The sequence below is a fragment of the Mesocricetus auratus genome, unplaced genomic scaffold, assembly GCF_017639785.1.
Source record: "Mesocricetus auratus isolate SY011 unplaced genomic scaffold, BCM_Maur_2.0 Super-Scaffold_100676, whole genome shotgun sequence".
In the NCBI taxonomy this organism is placed as follows: Eukaryota; Metazoa; Chordata; class Mammalia; order Rodentia; family Cricetidae; genus Mesocricetus; species Mesocricetus auratus.
Window position 1 is genome coordinate 19,981,167 of NW_024429266.1, and position 19,092 is coordinate 20,000,258.

General features: G+C 45.7%; 1 protein-coding gene across 3 annotated transcripts in view; it reads right to left on the reverse strand.

The window, feature by feature from the left end:
* Positions 1–2,460: 2,460 nt before the first annotated feature.
* Positions 2,461–19,092, reverse strand: part of Slamf9 (SLAM family member 9) — a 42,612-nt gene continuing 25,980 nt past the window's right edge. Inside the window, exons 2-5 of one of the 3 annotated variants that reach the window (XM_040738622.1) lie at positions 5,067–5,177; positions 4,140–4,481; positions 3,196–3,468; positions 2,461–2,724 (exon numbers count right to left, since the gene is read on the reverse strand). In XM_040738622.1, coding sequence (XP_040594556.1) covers positions 2,606–2,724; positions 3,196–3,468; positions 4,140–4,481; positions 5,067–5,109 — 777 coding nt within the window. In that variant the 5' untranslated portion in view covers positions 5,110–5,177 and the 3' untranslated portion in view covers positions 2,461–2,605. Of the gene's footprint in view, positions 2,806–3,161; positions 3,469–4,139; positions 4,482–5,066; positions 5,184–19,092 lie in introns of those variants that run through there. The other 2 variants (XM_021231947.2, XM_040738623.1) reach the window with 2 other exon arrangements.

Sequence of the window (19,092 nt, forward strand, 5' to 3'; positions counted from 1 at the left end):
TCACTGTCATGCCACCCCTGTGGCAGTCATCTGATCCCATTGCTGTAGCTGGCTATCCATCCTTAGTAAGTCCTGAGAACGGGAATATTCTTCCAGGTCTAAGTGACTGAGTGCTTTGAGCCACACAAAGAACCGGGACTAAGGGTAAGGAGGCTGGAGCAGAACCGTGATCTTTCCCACTACCCCAACAAGGACCTAGAACTCCTGACTTTGCAACTAGTTTGCATAGTAGGCTGCACTAACAGTTGGCAAGGTGACATGTTAGGGAACAGAGCATGAGGGAAGCCTCTGATTTCTTGGTTCCTTACCAATCCAAAGGCACTGGCCCCGCAGCTGGTTCAAGAGTTTTGTTTCTGCTGTCTGTGGTGGTTTCTGGTAGATAAACTAATCTCATGCGGATGTTAAAATAATTTTATTTTGTAAAATGAGATTTTAAATGGTTTTCAAGTTTTAAAAGTTTATATGTTCATGCTTTTCCCCGAAAGCTTGGTTTTTAAAAATTATTATTGTCATTTTTGTCTGATTGGTACATCTTTGTTTTGTTTTTGCAAGAAAGGGAATCTAGTCCTATGACCTGTTCCCTCCTTACTCCTGAAGTGAAGTTGATTTTTTAAGATAGTAATCCCTAAAGGTCAAAACTAAAGATTTCCCTCCTGCTTGTCCTTGAGCCACTGCTCCTCTGGAAAAATGTATTCAGCCAACCAGGACGGCATCTAATATATCAGCCAGCTCGTGTACTTCAATTTCTGGATGAGAATATCAGAGAATAGTGAACCTGGGAAGCCTGTTGGTAATGTGTTCATGAGCTCTGGTCCTCTCACCTTTTAGAACATGTTTTCTTACACACTCCAGTGTCACAGTGTGTGGTATGGCAATCCCTAGTTTCTATGATCCTTCACATATGAGCATCTTGGTGTGTTTTTTCTGTCTGACTTGAATGTCCATTCCCCAGTTTGCATTAACCTACCTCAAATAATAAGTAAGAACATCTTACATGCTACCAGACAGCTCTCCTGGCTTCTGAGGGTACACTCTCTTCAAAGCTAAGCCTTCCTTCTCCAAGCTGTTTTGGCTTTCTCTATTCAGAGACTGGCTCTGAGAATAAGGGACTCTGCCAACTCCAGGGAGATCCCTGGACCAGCCACACAGCGACTAGTCATTTCTCCTTTTGCTTTCTGTTTGCCAGCTCCTAAAGACAAGAGAAAGGGCTGTCCCTCTGCGTGAAAAAAAAAATGACTCCAGGTAGTTTGCACAGGCAGACCCTCACCTGATGATAGTGACACCTCCTATGACAGGCATGGGAAGTGTCAGAAGTTGGGGCTACAGACCTTTGTTGAAGACAGGGGTGTTCAGTACCGAAAGGCCGCCCAGAATCTCTGTAAGAGCTCCAAGAAGCTACACCTATGTCTTTCTTTCAAGCATGTATTCTTTGTGGAACTGAACTCAGGCTCATTGGCCAAAGGAAAGTGGATTAGCAAAACCTAGGTCTTCTAAGATCTCACCCAGCCCTGTCCTTGGTGCATACTATTTCACCCCCACCAATTCATTTATTACCTACACCTGTCCTACCGAGTGGCTCCTCCCCTGAAGCCTAGCAGTTGCCTAAGTAAAATACCCATGATCTAATTTGGGGGAAATGGTATGGTAGGAACATCAAACCCAGGGCTATGGAAAGAGCAAGAGTAAAGAGCTCTACATTGACCCAAAATTCCAATCAGAAGGCCCCAAACAGAAATCTATAAGAAAACAACAGTACGGCCAACAAAATCAGCTTATACAGGACTTCTTTGTGTAACCCTTGACTGTCCTGAAACTTGATTTGTAGATCAAGCTGGCCTCAAACTCAGAGATCCACCTGCCTGTGCCTCCCAAGTGCTGGGATTAAAGGCGTGCGCCACCACACCTGGCTAAATAATGTCAACTTTAAACAAAACCAAGGGTACAGGATCTTAGTAATTGATCCAGTGAGTTGTCACTCCTACCAAGTGAGCAACAGGGCTCAGAGCAGCTGGTATCAGGGAGACAACAGAGGTCACTAAGCTCGACTATATCCCAGAGAAGGACTGAGCAGGGGCCTCTGCCACCTCCTTGTGGACAGCTCCTTGTAGACTTGGTACAGTGGGTAGATGAGTTTAGTAAAATTATCTGTCAGAATGAGGATAGGGATAGAGGAACGAGGTGGTTTGGGCATAACACTTATGCAGAATTCTAAATGAACTGCTGTCACAAGTTCAGTGAGGTGAGAAAACCTTTTGTGTAGTTTAGAGAATTATAAAACTTAAGTTAGTGAAGAATGGGATGCTTGTAGTAAAACAAACACTTCACTCTAACGGGGTCTTCAGACTCAGTTTCCTGCCCAAAGGCAAGCCTGAGAAGGGTCATGGGCTTCAGTAAAGACACCTGGGCAGGTAGTGTCCCCGGGGTTGCCCAGCACAGACAGCACTCTTGATAGCACAGCTCTTCCAGAGAGGTGAGGACTTGACTTTATTGCCATATGGTGTCTCTCGGGTGTCCAACCCTGACCCTCCCTCCCACCTGTCCCCTAGATGATTTCCCTGGAGGCTAAGAGGAAACAAAGCTCATGACAGAGGTTCCCAAGGGGCGATCAGACTGGACTAGGGCCAGGGCTCCCCTTCTTCCTCAGTTGGATTCGGTTTCTCTTGAGTTTCCTCACCCTTGACAGCTCACGGTTTTTCCGGGTTTGGAAGACACAGAGGACCACAGCTAGAATTACCAAGAGGAAAAGAAGGATCAAGCCCTTAGCCAGGAGGCAGGACATTGAAGGCTTCTCAGGAGAGCCAAGATCTGGGATGGGAAGAAGGAAAAAGAGCTCATTAGAAGAACTGTAAGTTTAGAGGGCATACATCTACCTAAAGTGCCACAGGGAGGCTTGTGGGTTAATAATAAGCTCGTGTCTTATAGCAAATATCTCTAGAAAAATCTACTCTGTGCACAGATGCTCAAGAACGGATGTCTCAAGAACGGTTATCTGGCCATCAGTCTCAAGCCAAGTGCAAAAGAATTCTTTGGAAATCCAGAGCAATTGACAAAGGGAGGTCCCTCTCTGATCCAGTAGCGACCCTCTACAGGAGAGTGTTACTTTCTAGAGTCCACATACTCTCCTTAAGAGCCCCAGGCATGGGAGGAGGTTCAGGACTTACACAAGCTCAGAAATTGTTTCTTGGGTTCTGGTACCTGCACAGAAGGACCCAACAGAAATGAGACGGGAACTGCTGTTGCTGACGGGGTTGCTGGCCCTACAAGTATAGGAAAGGGCTCTGTCACCAGGCCTCCAGGATGTACTGATGACAGAGTCTTCATGAGACACGTTAGTGCTGTCCTGTGATGAAAGCCAGGTGTAGGTCACATCCATGCCTGCTCTCTCTATGGAGCACATCAGAGATATGTTACAGGCACCTTCCTCGGAGATCTTAAGGCTCACAGTGATGTGGGGCTTTGACAGCCTCCCTAAAAGAGAAAAACACAACAAAACAAAGACAAAGACCTGGTGAACGTTCTGAAGTCGGGTCTGTTTTCCTAAGTTTCTCAAGCCTTGGGTATTCTTGCTGTCTTGAGATAAAACAAGCATATAGCTTGTTGCTTCTGGGTCCCAGAGAACCTGCTTAGACACATGTACACCAGTGGCTCCGTCTAACTTTGCCCTCTTTGTTTTATACCCCTCCTTCCTCCGGGTACAAAATAGTACTGCCCTCCCAAAGACATCTTCATTTTAATCATCTCTCCAAGCTCCTAGGTAGATACAGTGTGGCAGGTGGAGAGGAGAAATGTTGGTTCAAGTGGGGAAGAAATTATTAGCAACCCTCAAATCACACAGGGGTATAAAGGGCTCAAGGGCTGCTTCTCTAGAGGATGCACAGTCTCCTGGGTAGGAAAGGGCTCTTAGATGCTCTATGCATGGTCCTCATCTCTCTCACCGCTCTGGGAACATCTGTGAAACAGCCTCAGTGCCTAATGACTCCTTGTTCTAGCTCGCTCTCCCTGTGGCTGAAGATCAGACACTGGGACAAAGCACACTAGAGGTAATCTTCCTTCCAGTTTCAGCCTCTTAAAACGTCCCCCAGCTCCTGAGCTTCCATGCCAACCTTGGGAAAGTCAGGATAATGGGAGTCTAAACTCACGGTAGACACGGAGATCGTAAGACTTCGTAATAAAGAGCTGGGATGTATTCAAGCTGACTTTGGCTTGGTAAAGTCCCGAGTCCTCCCAGGTCAGATTGCTGATAGACAGAGAGTAGCTGGACTCTGAGATGCCCACTCGACCCCGGTATCGAGGATCCATCGTAAGCATGACAGTTGATTTTCCCTCTTTCCTTGGCACCACTGTGACTAGGTTTTTTTGAAAGAACCAGATGATGTCCTTAACCTCTTCATCGGATGGTATTTCCAGAGAGAGGCTGATAGATTCTTGAAGAGCTGCAACCACTTCCTCAGGGTCTTCATCATCTCCAGAAAACCCTTTAGCTGAAAAGAGATGCATATAGCCCAGCTGATATCTCTGGGAAGCCAAAGCTAGTTAGCATGGTAGCTATGGCTCCTCCTCCTCCTCTGAACACCTTCTCTAACTCCAGGCTCAGTGGAACCCTCTAGCTACCTCTTGGGATTCCAGATTGCCATTGAACCCCAGTTGACAAGGGATGGTTCCCATTTGTCTCTTCACTATCCAAAAACTTCCTTTTTTCCTTGTCCTTCTGGAACTGCAGCCCCACCCATGTCCCCCAGGTATCCTCCTCTCTCATTCTCCACTGGGGTCATACCCCATTCCTTGACAATCAGAATGGAAGTTCCTCCACACTAGCCTGGGATCCAGCTATATCACTCCTGGGAGTTTACTCGGCACAATCCAAGTAAACACACTACAGTGACCCGTGCACATCCATGTTTATTGCAGAGCGAGTCACAATAGCCAAGCTGTAGAATGAGCCTCGGTGCCCATCAACAGAAGGATGGACACATTCATCCCTAAAGGAAGGGTTTTGCTAGCCTAAGACCAAGCAGAGTGGGGGGCTATACAGAGATAGTCTTTTGCAGCAACAGGCAGCCACTCACCTTCCTGAAGGAGCAGAAGGAGTGACCAGAGAAGGGCCCCCATATCAGCAGCTCTTGCTTGGAAAGAGTGACTTGGTCAGTTCCCAAGGCTGTGGACACACAAGCCGGTTCCTATAGGAAGAATGACTGATTGATATTGACAGGAAGCAGACGGGGAAATACTTCTCACTCCGACTTCCTCTGTCCCCATTAAGCCCCTCCCTGGCCCTCATGAAAAGACATTTCTCCCCAGACGAAGAGTCAGATGATTTATCCACAAACTCAGGTTGCCCATCCCCCCAAACTCAGTTCAAATCTCACTTCCCCAGCGCTCTGTATATGATCCCATAGAAATCACATATGCACACCCTAGCTGGCTGTCAGCCCTCGGCACGCTCTCCCACCACCTCTGTTTCCTGTGTTGCTGTGGTCTTGATCTCCTCTCAGAGTTTATTTTCTATTTCCTCTGTGTGTTCCATTGTTCCTGGCCCCTGTTGAATGTAGAATGAGCTGCATGTAGAATGAATGTTCACAGCATTAGAATGGATGAGTGAGGGAAGTCTTTCTTTCTGTTTAAAGCTATTTGCTTTCCAATTTGTGATGCTATTTGGGGATCCCTTAATCTCTTTTTTTAAGAAACTGTCACCAGGCAGTGGTGGCACATGCCTTTAATCCCAGCACTCGGGAGGCAGAGGCAGGTAGACCTCTATGAGTTCGAGGCCAGCCTGGTCTAAAGAGCGAGTTCCAGGACAAGGCTCCAAAAGCTACAGACAAACCCTGTCCTAAAAAAAAAAGAAAGAAAGAAACTGACTTCCATCCACCTTTCTTTTTTGCTCAAGTGTCTGCAGAACACAGTTTATGACTGCTTAGCGGTGGTTCCATCTGATTCAGCACCCTGCACAGGGAGGGCTGCAGACTAGTCCCCAGTAACTGTCTGGACTTTCCAGTTTTCACTGCGGAACTGCTGGATGAGTACAGAGGACACCTGCACCCTCTCAGACCAGTCTGCCACCTCCATCTGGGAGACTCAGAAGCAGGTGCAGTCTGTTCACCCTGACATTCCTTCTTGGTCACAGCCTTTTTAACTGCACTTGCTTCTCCTTTTCAATCTCTTAGGATTTCTACAGAAATAGAGAGCGGGCATGACCAGATGAGCCCATTGATGCTCACCGGAGGTGGTGCCACACATGTGCAGAACCTCCCAAGCCAACATCCACCAGCATTCACTGAGTGAGCACGCTTGTCCGTTGCTTGAGATGGCAATGTCAACAGCACAGCAAAGGTAGGCAGGTTGACTTAAGGCACCCTTGTGAGGGGCTGGTGGGCAGCTCTGGGATCGGTCACCATCAGAAGACATCACTCTCTGTCTTAGATCTGCCTAGTGAAAGTCCTAGGAGTGACGTGGCCAGCACCTGGAGTGGCTCCAGGGGCGGGGCCAGCAAACTTTAGCAGAGCTGGCTGGCCCCAGGGGTTCCTGGAGGAGATGTCAAGGAGATGAGGCTGACATGGGGGGGGGGGGAGGGGATCTCAGTGGCAATGATGGCTGGAGCTGTCAGCAGCAGCTTCTCCTAGGTCCTCCTCAGATTTTTTTTTATGTGAATACCATCACTTTGCCTTTTGCAGATGTACTGTTCCGTCTCAAGGTCAAGGTTGGTTCCACCTGAGTGGGTTCCTACTGCAAGGGATTTGAGGACATCCTCCTTCCCCACTTGCAGGAAAAGGGCTTCAGACACCATGTGAGTTTCCCTTTAAATTGTAATGTGAACTGAGGGCAACGTCATATAGACCCCTGCTAGGCGGCATGGGAGGGCTTATTCTCTTTTAAAATACTGTCTCAGGCTGGCATAGTGGTACACACCTTTTAATGCCAGCACTCAGAAGGCAGAGGCAGGGGGATTGCTCTGAGTTCCAGGCCACCCTGGTCTATATAGTGAGTTCCAGGCAAGCCAGAGCTACCTAATAAGACCCCCCATCTCAAAAAAGAAAATAATAACAATAGTTTTTGAAAGAGTTCAGTTAGTCATTAATATCATAGAAAGATTTTAAATAATTCAGATTATCAATCTTGGTCAAAGACATAGAGAAAATCCGATCTGAGAAGAGATTGTAGATAACCAAAGTAAGAAAAGCATACCCAGGAAAAAGGAACCCCCACCCCCATGTGCACTCTGGCAGTGTGATGGATGGTTAGCTTTACATGTCTACTTGACACAACTTAGAATCACTTAGGAAAGGAGTCTCAATGAGGGGCAGTCTACACTGAGTTAGCCTGTGGTTTTGTCTCTGGGGTTGACTGATGTGGGAAGATCCAGCCCCCCCGTAGGCAGAACTATTCCCTAGGCAGGGATTCTGAACTGTGTGAGAGATGAGCATAAGCAAAGAATCAAGCATGAGTGTGTTCCTTTCTCTCTGCTCTTGTTAATCAGCAGTAACTAATTAACTCCAGCTCTGATACTGCTTTCCCTGCTTTGATTGACTGCAACCTGGAATCATGAGCCAAAATAAACAGTTTTCCTCTAGGTTGTTTTTTAGGGTAGTTTATCACAATAACAGAAATGAAACCATATGTAGAACTGAAACTAGTAGAAATGTAAACTAATTGGGTCACTATGGAAATCAGTTATGGAAGTTCTTTTTTAAAACTAAAAACAGAACTATCATATGATATAGATATACCATTCCTGGGTAATATACTCAAGAGAATCTAAGTCAGTATACTGCAGTGATCCTGCACATTCAAGTTTACTGCAACGGTATTCACAGTAGCTGTTATGGAATCAGCCTAAGTGCCCATCAACAGAGGAATGGATAAAGCAGATGTGATATGTACACACCATACATTTTATTCATCCATAAGTAATGAAGCTATGCCATTTGTAGAAAAGGAAGTGGAACCAGAAGTAATCATGCTAAACAAAATAAGCTGTGGGTTTGGTTTTTTTTTTCCTCATATGCAGAATCTAGATTTTTGAAAACATGAAACTGAAAGGAAGACTACTTAAGAATAGGAAAGAGAGACTGAATGGGGATGGGGGGGGCACAAGAAAAATACTAGAAAGTAAGTAAAATCAGAGTATTTTAGATGTATATATGAAAGCATTATAGGGATACCCATTATGTTGTTGAATATATACTAAGGAAAAGTTTAAAAATTTTTTTGAGCAGGAGAAGAGATGGCTCAGTCATTAAGAGCACATATTGTTCTTGCAAAGGACCCAAGTTTGATTCTCAGCCCCCACATCAGGCAGCTCACAACTGCCTGTAACTCCAGCCTCAAGAGATCTGATACCCCTCTGACTTCCTTCTTCAACACACACACACACACACACACATGCACACAGGCACATGCAGACACTATAATTGAAATTTTAAAAATAGTTAAATAGAAAGAAGGAAAGAAAAGATAAACTTTGGCGGTAGGGATGCAATGGGTTATATTGGTGAGCTTTCATTCCCTATATTCAAGCTAAGACTGGACAGTCACTGGTTCAGATGGTCTACAGCATCTCTGACACCAGATGGATCCTCAAACTAGATAGCCTTTAAATTTCTACCAGTGCTCAATTCAACAATTCCTATGCTATTACAAGGAAGCAAAAATGGTATTTCATGACTATCTTAGTTTGGTTTTTTATTGCTGTGAAGAGACACCATGATCATGGCAACTCTTATAAAGGAAACATTTAATTAGGGTGGCTCGCTTACAGTTTAAAAAATTCAGTCCTTTATCATCATAACAGGGAGCATGGCAGCATACAGATATGGTGCTGGCTACATCTTGATCAAAAGGCAACAGGAAGCCAACTGAGACCCTGGGCAGTATCCTGAGCATAGGAAACCACAAAGCCCACCCTCCCAGTGACATCCTCCAACAAGGCCATATCCACTCCAACAAAGCCCCACCTCCTAATAGTGCCACTCCCTATGAGTTAGGGGGGCAAATTATATTCAAACTACCACAATGATCAAAAAAGAAAGAATGAAAAAGAAAATGAAAGAGCCTCCAACAAAGATTAAGGAAAAACTCTCAAAGAGAAAAGATAACGAGGATAAGATCTCAAGGATGAGAAAGATCTGCTAAGTGAAGGGGGGAAAATGCTAGTTTTTGTGCTTCAAATTATGAGTACCAAGCCTCTTTGATTTGGATTGTCTATAAATACAGGTCAGGTTTTGACTTGAGCCTGAAAGTTTTTTAAAACCAGTCTATTTGAAAAGAAATTAGACCTAGCAATTCCAACTACCTGATCTGTATCCAAAGGAAATGAAATCAATATGGTGACAATCTATCTGCAGTCCCAACGTGTATTGGAGCATTAGTCCCAATAGCCAAGAGAAGGAAACAACCCAAGTACCCATCAGTGGAGGAATGGATAAAGCAGATGTGGTGCACACACGTGATAGGATACTATTTGACCTTAAAAATAGAAAGAAACCCCATCTGCATCAACAGAGATGAACCAGAATGTGCTGTGCTAAGTGGAACAAGGCAGCCACAGAAAGTCAAATGCCACATGAGCTCACATGTAGGATCTTTAAAAACTGAACCCATAGAAGTAGACAGTAGAGTAGCTGTTTCCAGGGATTGGGACTCAGGTCAGATAGGGAGACAGTGGTCATAGGACACAAAGTTTCAGATGGACACAAGGAATAAATTCTACAGATCTACTATACAACATGGTAATTACAGTTACTTGCACATACAGTTAATATATAGTATTCTCAGAAATAGCTGATAACAGATTTTGTATTCGTAGTACAGAAAATTATTTGAGGCAGTTAATAATGTGTTAGTGTGATTTGGCCATTCCACAATACACACACACACACACACACACACACACACACACACACACAAAGACAACAAGGTCATGGGTATAATGTTCAGAGTCTAAAGAGTGCAAGTGCTGGAGACGAGACTAAAGGAGGCTTCATGGGAGAGAAAATGCCTGTGAAAGACAGTGGAGGAGAAACCAAGACCAAATTGGGAGAGTATGGTACCATGATGTAGGGATCTCACTCTACTAGCTCAATAGGAGCTCTGGCTTAGTGTTGTCCAGTAGAGGATGCCTCTGTTAGGCAGAATTGCGCAAGAGTATCAGGTACCAATGCCCACCACGTGTGTAGTTTCTTGAGTGGGGCTACCCTTAGAAGTGGTCGGCCTTGGAGGACTGCAGCTGGAGACTGTCAGCTCCTAATACTCCTTGCAGGTGAAGGAAAGTTTTCTCTTGAAGGCAGAGCAAAAGCCGTCTCCATTGCTGCCACAGTGAGCATGCTGATGGCCAGAGAGGGCTGTACTCACATTTATTCGCCATACCCCCATAAATATAAACAGCGGATTATGTCTTCGGAAAGAGAAAAATAACTGTCTCATTTTTCACTGAGCTCTTGCAGGCCACTGTGGAGAGTCACTTCTCCCATGATTTTCAAAGAAGTGCTGCTTCAGCTCGTGGATTGTGATCCAAATGCAGCTTCTTTGCCTTCTCTCACTGCCCTTTGAGTCTTACTTCATCTGCAGTCTCCTCCTGCCCTGGATGAGAACTTTGCCATTGATCTCTGGTCAGAAGTGAGAAGTTCTTGTCCCATGTGATAAATAAAAACTCCAAACCTAACACACAGTGCAACAATGTCTGCCCATTAGCTTAGGTACACAATGGGAGAGGGCGGTCCCTGCGCCACTCACCCTCAGATCACCCCACCCTTGCCCTTTTCTCCTTAGTGCTCCCAGCAATGTCTCCCACAGCTCATGATGCCCTCTCCAGACAGATGAGTGAGTGGGGTGACAAATTGTTCTTCTCTGACTGAGTTCTGATGGTTAAGGTATCTCTGTTCCAGATGGTCCTTCACAATTCCTTCCTCCATCCCTAGACATGTGGAACATACCTCCCTTCACAAACGCACACATGAACACAGAATACACACACACACACACACACACACACACACACACACACACCTCTTCAAGTGTCCCTATTATAGTGCTCCCTAGATAACAAAGCAGGCCATGTCTCATTGGTTGGTCACTGTAAATATTACTTCACTGACAGATTCCAGGATCTACAGTGTAGAATCATGCTTCTGGCTCCCTAGTTGGAGTCAGACCCTCATCTACAATCAATTTTAACTTTTCTGGGCCTGCCTTAGGCTGCAGTCCTCTCAGCCTGTCTTCTGCAGGGGACACTTCCAAAGTAGTGGCTGTATCCAAGGATGTTGCTTTCTCGGTTGCCCTCTCTCCACGGATGAGGGGTTCTCAGAGCAGCGGTGCAGGTTCTTCTTAATTTCCACTGTAATTCTGCAAGGGGAGATCTGATCTGCCTCACTCTGCCTTTGATCTCCTGGCATCTATGGCATTGTCAGCTCAGGGTAGCCAAGCGGGAAGGGATCCGTTCCAACATCTTGTTTATACCATGCACTTAAGGTTTTCTGCAGAGTCTCTTTGGCACCGGATTTCCATCCTAGGCAGTTTTTTTTTATGATTAAGCCACCCTCCTCCCTACCTGAAGTTTTCATCCCGGGTATGTTCTGCTTTTCTGTTGCCTTGACTTTACTGCAGCAAAGAGAGGCTAACTCGGCCCAAGCACTGGTTCGTCTTAGAAGTAGGTGGGTGTAAGCCAGCCAATGGAGTATGGGCGAATGTCTCAGCCCCCTTGACCTTCACTGAGACAATTATGAGACTTGATCCCCATGGCTCTCAAGAGTGGTGGAGCTCTCATTGGCCATGCCAGCACTCACCTCTGACACACCCTTGACTGGCTCTTCTCTCCTCTCTATCTCATTTTCTTCATTCCTGCGTGGATCACCACCCCCAGAAATATTTCTTCCACCCAGGTTATTTTCAAAGTCTGTATTTTAAGGGGAAAACAGTACTTTTGTAATTTTCTCATCCATGTGGCCAAATACTGGACAAGAAGCAATCAAAAGGTTGTAGAGAGGTGACATCCTGAGCCCAGGAAAAGGGACTCATCTCAGATTACAGGATGGTCCTCCCTTCAAATCAGAAAGAACAGGCAAAGATGTGGAAAGGTTTGCAGGTGTCAAGAAAGTAAGGGGCTACCCTTGGCTTTAATGGACAACAAACTACCCTGAGTCCTGGAGTGGGCAGTGGAGCAGGCAATGAGAACAGCCATACAGCTGAACTAAACGACTCGGCTCCTATGCAGAGCAGGATTCTGGCACATGCATTCCAAAGGTGAAAGCCAAGCTGATATAATGCCTGTAAAGCACTTAGCATAGAGCTTGGTCCATGATGAGGTCTCCATGAATGTGAGCTGTGGTGGTTACTAAAGCAGGCATTATGAAGACCAGAGACCCCTCATTAATCAGCAACTGTCTATGGTTATTGAAAAGATGATTCCAGAATCTGAGATAGGGAAGGTAAGCCAAAGGCACCCATCAGCCAGCTTAAGGAGCACTGACGGTGGGATGCACCACTGAGCTCCATGTTTCCCATGCCAGCGGCAGCCTGCTCACCGGACTGACCTTTAAGCATACAATCATGTCACACCTAAGACTGTTCCACAGCTACACCTCTGAACAACTAAGTCCTTGTCTCATCGGTATCACATATCCCAGAATCCCAAAGTGGCTCCCTCAACTTATCTATGTCCTCTGATCCTCTTATGTTAATTGTTCTTATTAATAAAGTACAGACTTTGTCCCACTGCCTTAGAGTCACACAGAGATGGTTAAAATGCTGGTGGTGCAGCCGGGCGATAGTGGCGCACGCCTTTAATCCCAGCACTCGGGAGGCAGAGGCAGGCGGATCTCTGTGAGTTCGAGGTCAGGCTGGACCGACAGCCTCCAAAACAATACAGAGAAACCCTGTCTTGTAAAACCAAAAAACAAAAACAAAAAAATGCTGGTGGTGCCTCTGGCCCCGCTTCATAACCACTGACTCGGGATGAGGTATGGAGGATGGAGTTTAGGAGCCCCCTGCTCACCATGTGAGGTCGCCAAGTGAGTGTTCTGGGGAGAAAGCTGCTGCCCTGCTCTTCAGCTCTGGGAGAGCAGAGAGGAAGCTCCCCAGCCAAGTGATGTCTTTTGTCTCCAGGCACAAAAGGTTTGTTTTCCCTGAGCAAAGCCATGAAATGACAATGTCTGTTTTCTTCTTGGGCTGGGCTCTGGGGAGCCCATGTGAGGGGCTCGACCAGCTCTAATCTGTTCTCCTGGGCTTTGCATAGACTGGACTCACAGACTGCAGCCCTGGCAGCTGGTACCAATCCTGAGAACTCTGCTTTTGTCTCTTTACTCATGGGGGGGAGGGGCTCAGAGGCAGGGCTTGCTAGAAAGTAGATTGCTTCAAAGACCATAAAAAAAAGAATCTACTGAGCTTGCCCAAACTCTCATCTTACAAATTAAAACCAAATATAAAATCCACAGGTCCAGAATGCAGAACAACTTCAAATTCACAAAATTTAATGCAAAGTTGGGGCCCAAATCATATTTTTTAGTATTTTTTTTCTTTTTTAAAAACTGTTTTGGTTAGCATACAGAGTAATGGCTTTCATCGTAGCATCTTCACATGAGCCGCTATACTCTGTTGCCAGGGTTTCCCTTCCTCACTGCCTTCTCCCACTGATTTCTCTCTCCCAAATAATTTCCCACATCACTTTCCAACTACAATATCCATTACTCTCCATTTCCCACCTTGCTTAAAATCCCCCCATGACACCCTTTTTAGTTTTGTGACACACACACACACACACACACACACACACACACACACACACACACAGAGTTTTAAATTTAGGTTATGCATATGAGAGAAAACATAGCATGTTTTTATCTTGCTGAGTCTGGCTTATTTGGCTCAACAATTTCCAACTTCAGTCCACTTCTTTGCAAATGTCATGACTTCATCTTTGCTCACAGCTGTATAAAATTCCATTGTATTATATGTACCATCTCCTCTTTGTGCATCCATGAGCAGCTGAGCTAGCTCTTCTTCCTGGCTGGCCGTTGTGAACAGTGTGCCAACAAACAGGTATGTGCCAGTATTTCTGTGATTTGAAGACTCCAGTTCCTTTGAGTATAAACCCAAGAATGCTAGTACCGTGGCTCTAGTTGTAGTTTTTTTAGGAATCTCCATACTGATTTCCATAGTGACTGTGACAGTTTACACTCTTGTGGATAGGGAAAAGCGTTCCTCTTCTCCATCCTCACCAGCATCTGTTGTCATTTGCTTTTGATGGTCGCCATTCCGATTTGGGTGAGATGGAATGACTTCTGGTATCTTGTTGGTGGGATCTTACTTGATTAAGTGGTTTTGCAGTATGAGAGAGCCAAACCTGGAGATGTTCTGGAACATAGAAAGTTCTGGAACATAGAAAGTAACTGTCATGGCTATATTGGTGTCTTATTAGTTACTGTATGTAATCATTTGTTACTATTGATTTGCATTTGAGACTGGAGGTGCTCACAGCAAGCAAACCAAGAGGAATGAGGAGAGCCGCTGGCCACCCAGACAGCTTTGCGCATGCTGGCCTTTTTCTTAGCTAACTCACTAATGCTGAGGCTCCACCGTCTTTGCAGTAAACTCTGTCACTATCCCAGAACTGATCAGAATCTGCGATCATTCTTCATTTTATCAGAACTGTCATCAACTGACATGAAGTCAGCTATTCATCCTGCAAATATTTATTAAGCTTCATTTAAAAGCAAGACACCATCCCAGGTATAGGATATGGGGGCGGAGAGGACAACGAGGGCCTCTCATTATCACTGGAGTAGAGGTTAGTGAAAGATGAGCAATAGTTAGTAAATATCTACCATAGAGTGATTAAGGGAAACCAAGCGAGATTAAGGAGTAGCGACAAGAGGCAAGACATGCCCTTTGGTTACGGAATTCAGGTCAGGAATACCAACTGCAGCAGCCCTACCCTGCCATTGTCTCCCTGTGCACAGTCAGTGTGGGGAGTTATCGCAGAGGCTGCCTGGGAGCGTGGTGCTAAAGCAATGGTTCTTAACCTGTGGGGCATGACCCCTTTGGGGCCCCCCACATGTGAGATATTTACATTATGATTCATAACAGCAAATCACAGTAGCAACAGAAATCATTTTATGTTTGGGGGTCACCACAATAGGTATTAAAGGGTTGCAGCTTTAGGAAGGCTAAGAAGCGCTGGGCTAGAGGAGAGGATACTAGCGAAGGTTCAGCAGCCCGGCAACAGTCTATCATGTTCACATCTGTAATGTGGCTCCTTCTCCCCTCCACGGGCCTTGAATACCATGGTCTGGTCTGTCCAGGATGTGTCCTTCTGTGTCCACAGCCCCTGACCTTAGTTCCTCCATAGGCATGAATCTTCATTGATCATTCACTTTTTTGCGGATAATTTCTATGTCTAATCTTGGGTGACCTCAATCTGAATTTCATACTTTGGTCTGAGAAGGCAACCCTCTTCATTCCCTGCAGCCTGAAGTCTTCCTGTTACCACATACAAAATGCTCTGTCTTCCCTGCCAAGTTCCCCAAAAGTACTGGTCACTTTCAATGGCTTCCCAATGCTCCAGGACACTTTGTTCATCTTTCTTCTGAGAGAGAGGTTGTGCAGCAGCCTAGCCTTGGCTTATTGAGGTGACTTGGAGGCTAGACCAAACATTGTGAGGTTTTGAGACAGGATCTCAGAGAACCTGGATTTCAGAGATCCCCCTTGTTTCTCCCAATCAGTGGAAATATTTAAGAAGTAGGGAAAGCCTTGGGGATTCCCCACTCCACAAAAAAGCAAAACACACACACAGATGAAAAAAATTAAAAACCCTACTAGAAGAGGAAATTAAGGGACAAAAGGGAAAGTGGAAGACTTAGGGGCATTCAGTAAGCAGGACAAGAAGGAGCAGGAGGAGAACTTTCTTAAGACTGGTGATCCCTGCCTCTGCCTCCCGAGTGCTGGGACTGAAGGCTTGCACCACCACCCGGCTCACTTCAGGTCTCAAAAGATCACATACGTGTAAGCAAAGCACCCCCACACAAAAATACTGAAAATAATTTTAAAATAAGCAACGATGACAAAAGATATGCAGGCTCCTTGCAATGGAAATTTTACAAGAACCCAATACAGTGAAAATTGGACTGATTTAGCCCATTTCAGCAGTTTAACTAAACCCCGTGGCAATTGCTCAACCCAGAGGGCCCTATGGGCACGCTCTGCTCAGGAGCTGGTGGGTGGGACCCCCAGACTTCTACGGAGAATGATGGGTTGCCTTTTATGAAGCACTCCCCAACTCCCCTGAAAATCCTTTAAAACTATGTTTATCACCCTTGTTATGACTTAGCCCCACAAAAATGTTATACGCCCTCACAGTAATCGCTGCCTGCCATGGTGCTGGAGGAAGGGAGGACAGCCCCCACTGTGAATCATTAACCTTCGAGAGCCGGATGGTAAGAATGATGCAACCTCAGCAATATCAAGGGGGACTGTGCAGACTTGCCCAGTAAGATGTTTTGATACAAAACTCACAGCGTGTATGAAAGAGTGTGATAAAGCGGGACTATTCTTTGGAGTTATAAAAAAGACATGACCAAGATGCTGTTTGTTACCATTAAGTGTCCTCTTGAGGGGGAAAAAATGCCTCCCACTGGAAAGAACGGGCTTTCTCTGGGTATTCCTGTGCTCTCAATGTAGTTTGCTAGGAAGCCAGACCACCCCAGGCAGGGAGAGAGCACTCATGGATGCAGCGTAGACCCTGACTTCACTCCTTAACTGCAAATGATTTGCCTATTCTTGCTTCACGCCTCACACTCCTAACCAGCTGCTACTTTAGCTTGTCACATTACGCAGACTTTGAACGGTGTGTGAGCTTTTAACCAAGTGTACAGTTAGAGGCAATGAAGTCCACAAAATGACTGCCCTCACTCTGACACCAAGTCTGAGGGATTTTGAAATCCACCCACTTTTGCAGTAATTTGCTATAAGGACTCACTGGACATACTTGAAACGGTTATAGTCCTAGCTCTGATTTAGCATAGGGATAGGGTATATGGATTAAAATTATCCTGGAGAAGCAGCACCTAGGAGTTCAGAGAAATATTAAGCAATGCATGATGTCTCTCATGGGTTAGGACAGCATTTCCGCATGCATTATAAACCCAAGCCTTGGAATTTTTATTGGAGCTGGATCATATGCTGCCACCCAGGTGGCTAACCTTGGTCTCCTAGCCCGTCCAAAGGTTGGGCTGATACCTTTAATCTCTAGTTCTCTGGAGAAAGTATCACACTTGGCTCTGAGCCTTCATGGTAAATTGCATTGTTGGATTGTCTGGTGACCAACACCTCTAGGCAAATAGACATTCTTATCATACCTGCATGGAAGGCTCTAAAATTAAATCCCAGTAACTCAGGGTAAAAGCTAGAGCAATCTTTAGGGAAGATTAATTTCTTAGTCTTTCACTATAAAATTCATCTTCAGGGTAAGATAAAGAAAAAGATGGTAACTGATCAAATCAAAATAGAAGAGGTATGGCCAGACTTTGACCTTCACTAATAATGGGATCAAGTGCTCTGAGAGAAATCAATGGTAAGGAACTCCAGAAGGAACTCTATGACCAAAGCCAGTGACTACCTTGTGAGCTTATTTTACTCCTTGTGGTACCCTAATGCAGAGACAAGAGGCAGGATGCCCGTCACTTGAGTGAGGTGAGAAGGGCTGTCCCTCAGTGATCTCTGGGATCGAAGAAAGCATGAAGGTTCAGATTGTCTCAGGCTTATTTAACTGCCTCATTTATTTGGATCAGGATAGTCTTGTGTGTAATAGAAGGTGGGACTTCTGGCAGATGCTCAGGACCATTTGAGAAAGATACTGACTTGAGGGTGTAGTTGACCCTCAGACTCCAGAGTGTGAGAACCACTCTGAAGAAACCTTCAGTAGCACCTGAGTGAAACGAACAGCTGCTGTCCCTCTCTTACAGTCTGAGAGTCTTGTGGGTCCCAACACACACACACACACACACACACACACACACACACACACCACATACCTACCTGACTGAGAAGCTTCGAACTCTGTGCAGCATGGCATTTAGTCTCACGTCAGTGGCTCATCCAATCAGGAAGAACAAGAAATGCTGTCAGCTCTGGAAGACATATACCAACCTCAGAGAGCGGCAGGCATTTGCAGGCCTCCTGAGCTCAATTGCACGCAAGACTCCTGCACCTCTGTGTCTCCCTGTTCATATATTGTGTGCCTGTCTCTCTCACCCAGCCTGGCAGATGCCTATGTCACAGGTCAAGACACACAGGGCTTAGCATTGGTGAGATCTCAGGAAATCAGTTCTTTAGGGAAAAAAACACAACTCCTATGGCTACATGGAACTGTGGTTCCTCTCCCTTTACCTGTCTGGCCACCCCAAGCTCTCCACATTCCACCAGGCTGTGAGGCTGGAAGGTAAGTGGCAATCCCAGGCCCAAAGATGAAGTTCTACATGGAAAACAAAACATACCACCAAGGAGAGCCTCTTTCTGGTGACAATGAACTCACCTCCCAGAAAGAGCGCCTGGTACCCACTCTGACGTCACTGGGAAGAAAGAGGAAGCCAACTGTGCTAGGGTGAGGCAGGCAGTTCCCAAGATCACCCAATAAAGGCAGAATATGGCAGAAAGAAGAACTGTACTATATTCTTACAGCAGGTTGAGAGTTCCCTTGTCACAGAGTGAGCAGAAGTCAAGACTCAGGCACTGAATGACAGGCAAGGTGAGAAGACCAGCCTTACCTTTCAGGCCGCAGGCTTCCTCCCCCATGAACAACCCTCCTCCACCTCAAAGGACTCCTAACCCCTGATACCTAGATCTCTTGGGAGTGCCTCCCCTCCCTTTCCCACTTATCCTATAGTCATCTATATACAGGGGCTCTGTTCATGAGCTCAGCCATCCTTAAGGGTTACCTAACATCAGTAAAGTCCAGAGTGCCCCTCCTTGATTCCTGTGGTGCGGAGTTCTGGGTGATGATCACATTTTGCAAGGTATGTCCATCTTGAAGATGGATTAGCCATGAAGCTGAGCTCTAGGGGTTCAGCTTTATCTGATGCCTCAGAGGCAGCTGATTGCCCTCTTGAGGTT